Raw genomic sequence first — 15,773 nt, 5'->3', positions numbered from 1 at the left:
CCTGAGGTCATGGCTCTCGGAAACATGGGTTCGAGTGTGAGCTCATTGTAAATCAAGCACGCAGAACAATGGGCTCCGGTCACATCCTGGTGGACCCATGAGAACTCTAACAGCAAGTTTACACAGGACGTGACTCTCTCTCCAAGGGTTTCAGAAATGATTTCAGGCAGGAAAAGTTCAGCTTCCCAGATGATTGAAAATACTTTGTTTTTAACATTTATATTAAACCCACGCACAGAGCAAATGAGAGTAAACACCACCGGGATCCTATCCAGAGGATAAATTACTATTTATCATTTTCTAGGTCACTGAAATCCAGGGCCAATATAAAAATAATACCAACTGCACTCTTTAGAACTGAAATTTAGGGATGGAAACAGAGTAAGTCCTATAATGACTTAATTTTATGTGTGTAGCTTGGTATAATTGAAATTTAAATAAAGAGGTCCATGATACATGCCCATAAACCAAGACTTCCTGGGAGACATGAAAAAAGGGAACAACTCACATTAATGATTATCAGCAATACAGAAATGGTATATATTTTCTTTTGCAATTTTAAAAGTAAAATGTACATTTATTTGAGTGTTTCTTTCCTCTTTTTCAATTTTTTATTCAAATCCTAAAATGACCTAAGGAACTAGAATTACATATATCAAGCAAATAAGACAAAAATTTAATTAAAGACAGACTTTTTAAAGCTTTGAAAATAATTTTAAGGATTATTACTCATTTGGATAAGCTTGTGAGGAAGATAATTACAAATCCTCTGGAGATTTTTCGATAAAAGATGAATTCTCATTGTGGAGGGAAGAGATCTATATGGACTTCTTTTAAGTCTATTACCTTAAAGATGATGGATTCTCAAGAATCACCATGTGGTACTGTGTTTCTGTGGCTTCCCCCCACCACCACCACCACGTTTTCAAGAATCATTTCAAAACCTCAATAACAACATGTTATTAGAAAATGTTGGAAAATTAATACAAACCTTCAAAGGAGAAATTGAGGTCTTACCAAAAAAGAAATAATCATCCTTATCATGAAGCAAATGTAAGTTTTATGATTAGGACACAAAGAAATGTTTGTCATTGTTAGTCTAATATTTTTTTCTTCCTCTAATGACAGGCTGTGTGGTGTAGGAAATAAGAGAAAACTACCAAGGGCATTATTAGTATTATTGAAATAAAAATGCAAGATAGATTTTCAACTTATTTAATTAAATTAAATTAGTTAAGCTTCATTTTTCTCTACAAGAGGCTGATTTCAAATCAGTGCATTTTCTAAACCATTTGAACAGTAAACAATATGTTAAATGAACCTAAAATATGGTTTGGCTCCAGGGGCAGTCAGTGTAACTAAATGATTACTGTGTGCGTTGGTTAAAATTTATGCTACAATGTCACATACATTTGAAAAATATATTGGATGTGTCTTGTCTTTCAGGGGATCTTGAAGGAAGAGTGAAGTGGCTTGACAATTTCCAAAAATTTAGACATCTACAGGAGATTATAGTGTGGCCTCCACTTTGGGATAGAGATAAAAGATTTTTCATTCCAGAGGTACAAAGAGAATCAATTAGGACTTATACACTCTCCCTTTCCAGAAGTTTAGCATTCAGGTAGAAATACAATAGTTTTAGAGAGTCCCCACCTCTGCTTGAAGACTAAATCTAGTTTTATGAGCAAGAAGTAAAGCCTTCCTGGCATCGTATATGGGAGGCTGACATTATGCCATTCCTGGGATGGTCCTGAGAGCGTTTCCCATTCTTTTCCCATCCCATGTCCATCTACTGATATTTCTAAATGTCATGAACATTCTAGATGGAGTTGATTGCCCCAGTTCTTTAGACATGGTCTCTTCCAATCACTAATAACACCTCTTTTATTTTCTCCCTTGCCTTGCAAGTGCTTGAAACACATTTTTAAAGAACACATGGCAGAAAACATCTTGTCACCAACCAACAGACATCTTCTTTACGAAGGAAAATTAACCCTTGCAGGTAAACAACTGCTTTCTTTAAAAACCTGACATCTTTACTACCTTGTAACTTGTTCAATAAACATTAATGGAAGAGCAGGAGGAATATTGTTTGCCTATGTCCAGGGTGATGGAGAAGTGAATAGAGAGCATCCAGCCAAAACAGACTTGGCAATGTAACTAGCATCGTGCCCTCCGTTTTCTCTCTGTACCATGTATCTATCTGATAGAATTGTTGTTAAAGCTAAGCAACATGAAAAACTTAGCTCAAGGTCTGGGATATAGTTGACACTCAGCCAATGTCAGCTGTTACCATCACCATCATCATTTTACTCCTCCAATGAACCAGCCAAACTATCAAGTGTTTATTGAGAACCGATCGTATAGTGCACAAGTGCTAGGTAGGTGCAATTGGAGTATATAAAATAATTATTCTGAGTAATCTTTTCCCTCTAATTTGGAAGTTCTGTCATAATGACCAGACCTGCAGCATAAGTTCAGAAAAGAAGAGTCTTTGAGGCTGGGGTGCCCAGAAAAGGCTTCACGCAGTACACGGGCTTGGGCTTTGAGGGGTAGAAAGGATGGGGTGAGTGAAAGGGCAGGAGAGAGGACAACCGGATGCAGGGCACAGCAGGAGAAAAGGCTTGGAGGCAAAGCCGCCTGGAGAACAGGCTCCTGGCAGAGTGCTAGAAGGACAGCCTCGGAGGCTGACTGGCTGGCCCACTCTCTTCTCAGCCTTTTCTGCCTGTGTCACCTTGGGCCAGCTGCCCTGACCTCCCCTGCTTCATTTTAGCCCTCTTGGTTGTGAGGAGTAAGTGAGCCAATAGGTGTGCAAGCCCTTGAATGAATGAATGACACGAAGTACTCAATAAATACGATGAAGATCAGAAAGGGCTGCCTGGCTGAAATAAGATCTGCAGTCATTCATTTATTCATTTCTGCACAAAATCTTGCTTGGGCACCTGCCGTGTGGAAAGTCCTGTGGGATATGAAGTTGGCTATCTGTGGTAGTGTGAGATCTGCAGAGAAGGTGTTGGGGAATAATTGCTTACTCAAGACACATACTGATAATCTGCTACATTTTCTACTGCACTGGATGTTGGATTAGGACATAATCTCTGCCTAGCAGCTGTCAAATGGGGAAGAGAGACATGTCTAGTGTATAGTATCAAAGGGCTTTTTCATGCAGTGTCTCCTTCCAGTGAATTATACAGAGAAGTTACGTTTAATCCCTTGTTGTAAATGAGGGATCTGAGGCGGGGGGAGCTTCCGTATCAGGCACAAGGTCACTTGGCAGGTAATCGGCAGAGTTTCAGCTCCAGCCAGGCTGCCTGGCAGGCTTCCAGAATCACGGCACCTGCCTTGGAAGCCCAAGAGAGGGGCCCAGCCAGGAAACTGCAGGCAACAAGAAGTGATGGGGTTCTCGGACAAGGAAGTAATGGGCTTAAAAGAGAGTCGAGGAACGAGTTATGGGAAAGCAACGCACAAAATGGGATAGAGGGGACCAAAGCAGAGAGACCAGGCTGGAAGCTCAGCGGTGAATCGGGTGGGGAGAGAAGACCCCGGGCCTGTGTCACTCAGCCATTAACCTATAGTCCACCCACTCCCCAGTTTCATTAGGGAAGATAACAATTTTAATGTTTCTGTAATGTTATTTATAATTTCAAAATAATTATATATTATGACTAGACCAAATCAAAGTAATAAAGCAAAACACAACTCTGTGTTCAGAAACATCTGTCTTTCCCTCCAAAATTAACCTCCACCTGAAATTATCAGAGATTTTGCTTCACCTCTTACCTGTATCTAACCAACCTCCCAACACTGTGAGATGTGCTGGCCTCTCCCAAAATGTTAGAAATGGGCTTGATAGAAAAAGATAAATGTGAGAGATATTTCAAGGGCAAAAACAGAAGGACTTTATAATTGATAAAGCGGATGAAGAGGAAATGAGTCAAAGATACCTTCAAGTGTTCTAATTTGTGTGTCTGGAAGTTTCATTGATTACGCTGTGGGGGGTGGAGGGAGCAGGTCAGGCCTACACCTGCACAATTTCAAGGTGCAGGTGTAGGCCTGATGAGAAGCCACATGGAAGCTGGAGGAACAGCTCCTAGTGGGTAAAAAGCCATATCAGGTGTGTATTCACATGTTTGGTAGGCTCTAGGTGATTGCTGTGGAAGCCCAGGTGGGAGATCACCTAAGAAGGTGTCTGTGTAAATGGACCCAATTCTTCTAGAAAATGCTTCTTGTAGGGTCAGATATGGTAGAATGGAGATGAACTACGTAATGTTACTAACACCATGCACTTATTTAACAGCATGCACTGTATTAGTCAAATTCCATCAGAGAAGAACACACCATATAGTGCAGACTCTATGGTATCAAGTCAAGTTCAGAGGCACCTTGGACCTGAAGTGGAGGGATCAGAAACTGCAGGGATTCTCTGAGACATTATTCACAATAGCCAAGAAGTAAAAACAACCCAAATGTCCACCAACAGATAAATGTAAAAAGAAGATGTGGCATATATATGCAATGGAATATTATGTAGCCCTAAAAAAGAAAATCCTGTCACATGCCACAACACAGATGAACCTTGAGGGCATTGTGATAATCCTGCCTTAGAACTCTTCATCACAATATTCAAGACTTCTTAACCCTTCAGCTGCTCAAAAACATCTTAAAATGGAAACACAATATTTTGGGATCTATTCTGTTAGCAGGATTTCCAAGCCTCTGGGAATTCAAGATGCAGCCATCCCATCAGCCCCTTACTCACCTACTGCAATGGGAATTGTTTTTTCTGGAGAACACAGGAGACAAATGGCATGCTACAAAGAGACATCCAACTGGCCAAGCAGAAATGGCAGACTTATCACCAGCCAAGCCAAGGAGGAGAAGCTGAGAACATACCTCATTCACCACTGATCAGAAGGCAGAGCTGGAAGCCCTGTTTAGTTTGACTCAGCTTCAGATGATTCCAGATGATTTCACCCAGGAGAGGCTGGCATCAAAAAATCCATTTAAAATTCTTGGTAGTGCAGAAATACAAACCCATTTTACACATGAGGTAAACTGAAGCCCAGAAGGGCAAGGTTCGGTTTAAGAATCACTTAGTTAAATAGTGAAGAGTAGGCAGAAAGGGCAAGAAGTAGAACGTCAAGCCCAGGCCCGCCCAGCCAAAAGAAAATGGGTCGCAGCACCCAGATACTTTGCCAGTGGAAGCCCTGTTCTCCTAAGGCTTTTGGATCCCCATGGCACACCTCTGCCTGGCCCCTCAGAAGCCTGCCTTGGTGACTCTGACTGGACTTCTCAATTGGATGACTGAGCTAAACAGGCTGGTGTCTACACTACCTATCTTGTCCTCAGATTCTTATGACTTAGCCCAAGTCACAGAAGCATTTGAATATTTTGGAGATGAAGAGACTCCCAGCACCTTCAGTTGCCTTTATCACTGTCTCTCCCTGTCTGACAACTGGAGTTCTGCCACTGATCCAGTGCTAGGCATCTCTGGCCAGCTAAGTTTTGGTAATACGTTGATGCAAGAAAATAAACACTCCCATAATATGTTGGTTTTATATACATATATAGCAGTGGAGACTGATGTACTTTAATTAATTTTAGGCTATAAAGATTTTGCATTAAAATATTATTTATCTTGAAAAAATCAAGTTTAAAGTCAATGGGATTTTGACTCAGTGTGGGGCATAAAGATTTGATAGGGGCAAGGTAATAGTGTTAGAAGAAACAAGGCACCATTTTGAATAGAAAAAGCATTGAACCAAGAATCAAGGGATCTAGCACCAATTGTGGGCTTTGGGGAAATTTTTAGATTCCTTTAATCTCTTCTGTAAATTTTGTTGCTGTTGATGATGATGATGATGGTTATAACAATGATAGTGATGAAACCTAACAGTTAAATATTGTGCTTCCAAATTTCTTCCAGCCTTAAAACCTGTATTATTGTAACTAAATGTTTTCTTATTCCCAGAATGTACAAGTTTTCATAACTTCTGGAGCATAACCATACTTCCCATTGGAATCCAGGAATGCACACCCTTCACCAATGTGTTGTTCCCTACAGATTGGCATTTCTAAATGGTGCACACTGACATGATGGCCCAACAGCCTTAACACCTAAAGAACACATGTTGTTCAAGCTGCGGCAGAACTAAAATAAGTCAGAAATGCTGCTCCATTCTCTGCCAGTGCAGTGAAAACCCCAGAGTTCAGACTTTATGAGAAAAAGTAAAGACTGAGTCAAGACAGAGCTGCAAAAATTTGTAAATCTCAGATCAAGTTATGTAGCACTTATCTAGTCATAATTTCAGACCCACAGTGTTCATTAGTTAAGCAGGATGAAATAATTTGATTAAGGTTTTTCACTAGGCTGCAATAAGTTCAAACTAATGGGGTAATAAATGTGAATGGCCTGACTTTAGGCTTACAGTTTTCCTCCTTAATCATTCACTTCATAATACCATATTTTCTTTATAGCACTATCGGTTTCTAAATTTATCTTATCTTAAATCCTGTTTACATGTTTATTATGTGTCCATTCCCACTAGAATTAGAGCTCAATGCATAGCAGATGCTCAATATTTGTTGACTGCTTGATGGAACACTAAGGTCTCAATAAATGGGAGCAAAAATAATCATTATTTCCCAGAATAAAGTCTAGGACATAGAAGGTACTTACTGGCTTTTTGTTAAAATAAAATACTTGAAATCAGAAAGAGAAAACAAAACTGTTTCATTCTGACTATGATCATGAAGCTAATTCATATGTGAGTGGCAGAGGGTGGTGAAAACAAGTTTACAGACTGTGAAGATTACTTGAAACTGAACTGTGTACCCCCAACATTCATATGTTAAAGCCCTAACCCAAGCATTTTTGTATTTGGAGTAAGAAGGTAATTAAAGTAAAATAATATCATAGCTATGGAGCCCTGACCTGATTGGATTTCTGTCCATATAAGAGAAGACACCAGAGAGCTTGTTCTCTCTCTTTGCCACAAGAGGAAATATTGAAAAAGTGGCCATCTGTAAGACAGGAGCCCTCACCAGGAGCCAAAGGAGCCAGCATCTTAGACTGGGACTTCCCAGCCTCCAGACTGTGAGAAATAAATTTGTATTGTTTAAGCCACCCAGTCTATGGTATTTTGTAACAGCAGCTTCAAGCTGACTGAGACAAAGATCTAGTGTTGTCTCAATGTTCCATTCTTAGCCTTTGATTTCTCTTTCATACAAATACAAAATGAATCTTTCCTCTACACTTAAAGAAAAGAGAGGGGATAAAAATGAATTCTAAATATTTTATCTATTAATTTAAACTTTGCCACTTAGCTTCCGTGGATAAAAGAACTTCTAAAATAATATAAATAAAGTAAATAGAACACATTTTAAATGTTTATTGGATTTTTCTATATTTACTTTAAGCACCTGTCACATCTCCCTCTAACCAGACTGACTTTTCCTCTGAAATTGCTTAAATTTAACTGCTCATTTTTCTAATTTCTAAGGGATAGAGTAAAATAAAGATGGGTATAATTTATTCTAATTTTGGTTTCTCTTTGACTTCTATTCCCTTCTTATGGAAAAAGCCTATTTGTCTTAAAAACTATCAAAAGTAATATCAGGAAAGTTTGTAAATGTAAAACTGCATGGACAATATTAAAACATTCACAGGCACATTGTAAAACATGAGAAATAAGCAGTTTCAATTACTGTCTTAGTCAGCTAGGACTGCCATAACAAGATAACAGACTGGGTGGTTCAAACAATAGAAGTTTATTTCTCCCAGTCTGGAGGCTGGGAAGTCCAAGATCAAGGACCCGGCAAATTCAGTTTCTGGTGAGGACTCTCTTCCTGGCTTGCACATGGCCACCTTCTTGCTGTATCCTCACACGGCAGAAAAAGAGAGCTTTCTCGTGTCTCCTCTTATTAGGACACAAATCCTATCAAATCAGGGCTCCAGCCTTATGACCTCTTTAATCTTATTTCCTTTCTTACAGTGGGGGTTAGGACTTCAGTTGTGCGGAAGAACACAATTCAGCCCATAGCAATGACAAAATGCCTTTTGTCTGGCAATGTGTGTCTTCACCAATGACCACCCAGAGGAGTTAAGAGGAAAAATGCTGCAAGTTCAATTAGTTGATGGATTTGTCCTAGGCTGAATGGCAACCATTACAAATATCATCCGAGTTCTCTTAGATCTGCATGAAATGCATCACAAATATAATGTCTCTAAAGTCGGAAGCTTGAGCTCTGATCAAGTGTCTGCCTTAGGAAGAAATCAATTCAACATTAATGCAGGCAGTTTTCTAACCCATGTGATTGGAGCTCCCTGAGCTGCACAAGCGTGTTGTGCCCTAATACCCACCCTGTTCTGTTTTCTAAGAATTATTTGATTTTTAAAATACATATATTTTCTGCTTACCATTTCAATTCCCATTTCATCTTCTCTTTCTTTCCTCAGAAAGCACAAGATTCTTAGATGTTTATCTGTTTCTCTTTGATGATTTCCTCTTAATCACAAAAACTAAGCGCAACAAAAAGGTAAAATGCTGTGCCTGAATAAGTCTCTAAATAAGCTTTAAAATATTTCTAAATAATTTTTGTTAAAAATATAAAATAATCTTATACATCAAATTGCTCCTCACCCACTAAAAAATAGAGCTGTTTAAAAATATTTGCTTTTTTAGTCCTAGAGCTCTGAATTGAAAACAAAAATGAGCAAGTTACATTTCTCAAGCGTATCTGTACGATTTTAGAATGACTTAGTCTGTATAACTCAAGATGTGTCCCAGAAACCATAAGACTTTATTCCTGACCTTTCTAAGCAAAGGAGCCCAAAATATTTTTGTCCATGTTGTCCTTTTCCTCTTCCAAATTGGCTGCCACAAGAAAAGCTGCCAGAGCAGAGGTCCCCTAAACTGTCTGCTGCCAAGTACTGAGGTGGTAGCCACACTCATTCTGATTTGAAAACCCACATCATTCCTGAGAGATGATGATGGGGGGCTGGAGGTAGGAGGAAGCCCTGATCCTTTATGTCTACCTGTACAAGAACTGCAGAAGCCAGACTAGTATGTAGCTGGCATCAGACAAAATGAGTCAGCGGGGACTACAGCCACAAAATCTCTACAGAGAATAGGAATTTTTCACCTTAAGTATTGTTGGTTACCATTACTGGTGTTGTTGTTTTTACTGCCCATTAAAAGCATTGGTCTGATAATCCACAAAGGCTTTCCATCTTATCTCCTATTTCACAATTTGTTTCCTGAATGGGATGGGCAAGTGGTATCAGAAGGGAGGCGCCTCTAAGGCTCTCAGACACCTGCCCTTAGAGGAGGAACTGCAATGTCTTAAGCCAATGGAGATATCTAATGTTGTTTTATTCCATTCATTTCTTTACCAAATGACTAGCCTTACACAGATGATAAGATCATGAGACTAGATGTCTCATATCTTTTAATAAACTAAGCTTCTAGATGGCACGTTGGTCAGTTAAGCTAAATAATTCAAAAATCTTTAAGTAATAAAATAGACACCCATTAATGAATCTATGAATAGCTGATCGGTGGTTGGGAGAGAGTGGGCACTGGAGAATAGTAAGAATCACAGTTTCAGAATTTGTATGGCCTCCTATTTTGAGCTACTCAGACGAGCATGTCTGAATAAGCCAGGTTCTGAAAAATCTCTACCCCCTTCAAAAACCTTGATGCTAGCACAACCAACCTTCACTTCAAATAATGGTACAAATCGGAGCACGTGACTTAATGGTAATCCACATTGACCATTTTATAATATTCTGGTTTTATGTTTCACCACTTGATTCCAAAATAAGGAATGTTATGTTTTAATTCCTCTTTGCTGCTTATTTACAATATATCATGCAAATCACAATCTTTTTACCCTTTTAGAAAAATTCAGCATCTTATATATTCAAAACAATTTCAATTATTTGCAAATTCTAGAGCATGGAATGTATTTAGACTTTAGTATTAGATCCCATGCATGGAGTTGACCATAATGAAGCTCCCTTTTCTCACTCATCTAACTCAGTGCTATAGAAAGATTAAGATACTGGGAGTGAAGATCTTCCCATTGATGTGATGGTGATTAAAACATTTCCCAATTATGGAAGTCAGCCATTATTTATTCAGATAATTAAAGATAACTTGAAGATCAGAAACACTTTGCTTTAAATCACCTTGCTTTGGAGAAATGCTTTTCAAGATCCAGAAAGAATAGTAAACTAGATTTCAAGAGATTGTTTCTAAGAACCTATTTGCTTAAGGATGTACTTTATGTGAGTGCACCACTATTTATTTCCTAAACATTGCATTATGTTCCTCTTTAATTTCAGAAACTTGGAGTCTCAGACATGGGTCTGTTGTGTCCTTCACTTACTTCTGAGCTGCAAACAGTAATAAAAGAGGGTGGTTCGTGTACAGTACTCGATCAGCCCATTCCACTAGACCGATTGGTAGTCAAAAGTATTGATCCACTCCACGTGTCAGGTATGTGTCTATTTTCACCATTCAGTTCATCTGGTTGCCATCACAGTTTTATATTGGCCTTGTTTTGGTAGCAGGACATGAATCCAATTTAAGTCTTCATAAAGGACAAGACTGTGTTCCTAGGTGGCGTATATCATTCACTCTACAGATTAGTTATGGTGTCCAACGCTTGGATGACCCAGCTCTGCCACTTGCTAACTATGTGACCCAAGGCAAGACACCAGTTTCGTAGGCCTCAGGTTCCTCTTGGTAAAACAAGGATAATGATGTCTACTTCAGTGGGTGTTTGTGAGAATTCAATGAAACAATGCCTGTTATGCATTCAATCAATAATAGCTATTATTAATGTTGTTATATTATTGTCATTATTAGTACTATTGCTAAAGTTAACACGCTGGCAGACCATGACTTGCTATGCAAGTGTAAGATACTTTATTACAATCACTCTGGTTAGAAAGAAATATGCCAGAAGTAAATATATAAATATATGTGCATATATATACACACACACACATATAGATGCATGTATATACACATACACACACTGGAAATATATATCACTTTTAATCTTTTATTTCAAGCATTTCCTGAGTGTCCCCTGAGAGCCAGGTACTCAACAGGCTCTTGAGATACAAAAATAAATGAGAAACAGCCCTTGCCTTTGGGAAGCTCTCAGAATAATGAAAGCTCAGTAAATCTTCTGTCAAGTAAGCTCTACGATTCTGGGAGACTTGAAAGCCATTTTGGTCTCCTCAAGGTTGGGTGGGTGGTGGCAGTGTTCAGGACGGAGCACACAGCCACTCTGCCTCGAGTGGACTCAGGTAGAGGCTCTTAGACCAACCAAGGCCGGGCAGGGGGCATTGCCTTCCTGTCCCATGGGTGGAGCAGGAAAAGAGGGGACACTCCCCATTGCTCTCGATTCCCAACCGAGCAGCCAAGCCCAGAGCTTCAGTGACTAGCATAGGACCAATCTATACATAGTGTGTGAATGAACAGATGAGTGAATAAATACACAAATGGATGTGAACAACAGCAAACTCTTAAGTGGCTATAATTAGGTTACATAATTAAATGCTTTGCATTAATGACTATTAACTCGTGAATGGATGCAACATCCATTCCCCAACAGCAGAAAGGCTTTACTAAGAGAAACCTGTATCCAGAAATACAGCCTTCTGCCTCCTGTGTCTGTCCTTTCTACTTTCAATAAGATTTGCTGAAAGGTAACAAGGGCAGGCCTTAAGACCTCTTGTTTTTGATTTGGCTGGGACCGATCATGGTCCACACAGGGCAAAGTCTGCATAAGCCAGAGAGCACTTCAGGAGCAAGCCCAGAAGGGGGTATGTCAGGGCTGCAAACCTTGGCCTGGTGAGTGCACTCACCTCCAGAGTGAGCCTCCTCCCTGCTCAAGGGATGGCGAAGGGGTGTAGGTAAGGTGGAGATTCAGTACACGGGGGGCCAGAAGTCACTTGCGTTTTGTGATTTGTTGGCTTAGTTTACTTTTTCATGGGGAAAAATATCATAGTAGGAGTACTCTGTGCTAGAAATTTATTCTCGCACTGCTGCAGTGACTGTAGTTAAAGATTCTGGCATTATGGACTTGAGTGGCAGAAGATGCCATCAACCCCATAAGGAAGAGTGGAAGTGGTTGGGTCAAGGGCTCAATTTAGTCATGGCCCTGCCAGCTTTAAGAACTGGACTTCATGGGAAGCCTAACATCACTGGGTTACCTTGGGAGATGCATCTTTTTTCTCCTCTGTTCTTTTTTGTGGGGGAGGAGGGGCGGCTGGCTGGTATTGGGGCCCGAACCTGTGACCTTGGTGTTACAAGGCTGAACTTGTATTCCTTTTTCAAAAAAATAAAAACAATACCTTTTTTATAAAACTACACTTCCACCTTTTTTATTTTCTGATTTGTGACTATCATCTCTCATTCCTTTTTCAAATATCTTCCTCATTTCTCTAGTCTTATTATTTTTACTGGTCAGGTACAGTGCATGAGGCAGAATAGCTACAGAGTGGGAAAGTGCAAATGGGGACAAAAGATCTTTGAAGTGACAAAAACCTAATTTCAAATCCTGGCTGTATCATTTATGAGCTGTGTAACCTTGGAAAAATTAATCTAAGTCTATTTTCTCATTTGCAAGTGGGAATTAGCTGACTTATCTTACACGATTGCTGCGTGATTTAAACAATACAAAATGGAGAAAAAACATAGTGTGGTGCTCTGTACATAGTAAATGCTTTTAAAATGGTGTCAATTATTGTATTAGAATGGCAGGAGAGAAAAGAGCTATTTCTGCCCATATGTTATCTCCTTATTGTATTTTACAGGCCTAGCCATTCCAGGTCCTTTTGCTTGTAAAGTCCCTTTTAACCATATTAAAAACCACACAGATGAGAAATGCTTTAAATAACTGAGAACTAGTTACAATTTTTGAGGAAAATGGATTCCAAAAGCTAGCCAAGAACAACAACCTGATCTTTAAAGCCTCACTTGCTACAGGGGATTTATAAGAATAAAAATCAGGGAGTAAAATAAACACCTCCAGATCTTTTTTCCAGAAAATCATTTTAATAGGTTCCTCTTCTCCCAGAGAAGCTGGACAGAATTTCGTGACCTGACCTTAGCAAACTTTATATGTTGTAGTAGAATTTAGAATTATGAGGTTTAGACTGTTATGGGTACTGTGTGATATTGGAATAGTTCTTGCAGTGAAGAAAATAAGTCTTTCATTCACTTAGATTCTGAAACGAAGCCCAGCCTGCCTCAGATAAGCCAGAGTTAAACTCCCAAACTTCAAGAAATAAAAATAATGACAGGGACAGGAATCAGCTTAATGATCAGCCAGAAATAAAGGTCACTTGCTCTATTTCTCTCCTTGAAGTACCTGATATGACCAGGAGACATGATACAACCAGGAGATGATATGACATGATGTGACCAGGAGATATGACCAGCTTGGTTTGTTTTTTATTCATTCATTTGTTTCTAAACATTAATTGACTGTAGAAAGAATGTATAAGGTGCTGTGCTGTATTAATAATTCAAGGGAGGATTTTTTTTAAGATTTTTTTTTTCTTGATTAGAAAAAGGAATCTGATCTCCCACTGTCTCCTGGCATTTCTTTGAGACCAGCTAGGAAATGGCAGAACAGACTGTTTTCTTTTGCAAACACAGAAACCATGCCAAAGTTTCTTTTGTTTTGTTTCACATTTCACATTATTTGATGGCTGTTGCATTTTATTTTAGTCCATTTTTTGGCTTTTCTTGGCCTATTGTGAAGCATTCAGGTGGTTTTGTATTTTTGCCACGTTAATTTGTTTATAAACCTTATTTTGATGTGACTTCCATTTAAATACAAAAATAAACATTTTTAAAAAGTGGTGGGGGACAAAAAAGAAAATAATTACATTGTTTTCACACATGCACACAAAACCCGCCTAATATGCTTAGCTTATTGCATGAGGAAGAGCCCATTTTCCATCATTTAAGCTATAATTGCATTTCGTGAAGTCCCAGAAGTTGTTAATTAGGAAGAAAGGGTTTTCATATTAAAGTGGGGTCTAGTTGGACATAGTAGTAGATAGAGTCTTGGCCTTGGAATCAGATTTTTTTTTCGTAATCTACATAAACCTCACATGCTCATTAAGACAAAAACAAATGAAAATAAAAAACAAACTCCAGATTCTTGTACTAAGGAACTGTTTGGATTTCATATTAAATGATTTGGCTTTTTGTCTCTGTACTATCTTTTTCTAGTCTTTGGGCTGAGAAATGCTTTTCTTATACAACATGAAAACAGATACCGACAGTGTATAGCAGCATTTTTATTACAAGCCCAGACGGAAAACATCAAAGTATGTATTTTAATATTGTAGGTCTTTGATTCTTCAGAGTTTGGTAAAATCTCACCCCAAGCCTCTTAAGTAGTGGGGAATGGAAAGTTTTGTATATTCCCCTCGCCCGCTCTGAGAAGGGCATTAGTTGGAAGGAGGGGAGGGGAGACATCTAGCTGATCTCATGCTCAGAAACCTCGGGGTTGACAATTCCCTCACACTGGCAAAGCTGACACAGACTCTCTTGCTTCCTCCTGCCACCGAAGCTCTGAGTTCTGCAGTTTGTGTAGGAAATGGGGGAAGAATTGCTTTGGATTGCGTGATTCACTTTTAAGATGTTCCAGTCAATTTCCCAAATGCCAACAATGTGACACAGCTTTAGTGAGGGCCTGCTGCATAAGGAGCCAGGCCAAGTTTGCTCTTCAATCTGTGGAAACGTGCCACTGTTTTTACAGCTATGCAGTTGAAAGAGCAGCTTCCTGACTCTGGTTTTGCTACCTGAGAAGTCTCTATTTTGTCTTCCCCTGGTAGGCTTTCATTATAGCAACAATATGGCCAGACAATAAATGAAATATTGCATTCTTCTTAAGAACTCAATTTGCTGGGTCACCTCCTTCAGAGACTGTTTTTTCAAATTATACCACTAGTTTTGAACTTCTGTTTCCACACAAAATGGAAATTCAAGAAATTCAACTTTTAAAGTATATTTTCAGAACTCATTTTTCTAATTATTCATCACTGTCTATCATGGTTCTTTGATAACTCATGACTCTTTATCCAGCTTGCATTCTATAATCATTTAATCCATTTGCATTTTCCTATATTACATATTCATATTAGATGTAAGAAAGAAAATGGGAAACATATGCAAATGCTTCATTAGTCTTGTTTTTAAGAGCAAATCAATAAATATAATGGAAAATATTAATTCAAGTATGTGAAAAATTGTCAGCTTAACATTCTAATCTCTCTCCATTTATGTATATATATTTTTTTCTTTTTTCAACAGAAGACATGGATGGCACAAATAACATCAGCAATCTCTTGCTTTACCAAGAGTCAGGAAAGTAAGAAAATATCTTTATACACATTGCCTGCAGAATCCTCTGAAATTTAGGGACTAAAACAAATGGCATATGTTTTTAGAGATTATGGTTTAAGGTATTCTTTCGTTCAAACTTTTGTAACACTTACCTAGTGATGAACTAAAAGGAAATGTGCATTTTAAAGGAGCCCCAGAATTTGAGCTAGGAAAATCCTCAGGATAGAGGAAATATGACTGCGACAAATTTGAATTTCTTGACAAATATATACTGATATCCAGACTACCTTCTAATGTTTCAGTCAGGTTTGTAAGAGGTACAAATGAAGAACGGTGCTGTTATTATTTGTAAAGTGTGAATGATCAGATAGAGTGTCAGAAGGAAAACAA

The 15,773-nt window shown here is 38.7% G+C and overlaps 1 protein-coding gene across 1 annotated transcript in view; it reads left to right on the top strand.

Annotated features, from left to right (window-relative positions):
* PLEKHG7 (pleckstrin homology and RhoGEF domain containing G7) overlaps window positions 1–15,458 on the top strand; it is a 48,612-nt gene extending 33,154 nt beyond the window's left edge. Inside the window, exons 11-16 of the mRNA XM_063115644.1 lie at window positions 1,447–1,562; window positions 1,909–2,002; window positions 8,459–8,538; window positions 10,349–10,502; window positions 14,265–14,362; window positions 15,351–15,458. Coding sequence (XP_062971714.1) covers window positions 1,447–1,562; window positions 1,909–2,002; window positions 8,459–8,538; window positions 10,349–10,502; window positions 14,265–14,362; window positions 15,351–15,458 — 650 coding nt within the window. The remainder of the gene's footprint in view (window positions 1–1,446; window positions 1,563–1,908; window positions 2,003–8,458; window positions 8,539–10,348; window positions 10,503–14,264; window positions 14,363–15,350) is intronic.
* The last annotated feature ends 315 nt before the right edge of the window (window positions 15,459–15,773 follow it).

The sequence above is a fragment of the Cynocephalus volans genome, chromosome 12 (assembly GCF_027409185.1).
Source record: "Cynocephalus volans isolate mCynVol1 chromosome 12, mCynVol1.pri, whole genome shotgun sequence".
Classification (NCBI taxonomy): Eukaryota; Metazoa; Chordata; class Mammalia; order Dermoptera; family Cynocephalidae; genus Cynocephalus; species Cynocephalus volans.
Note: the sequence above shows the minus strand (reverse complement) of the source record. Positions and strands in the feature narration are given on the sequence as shown.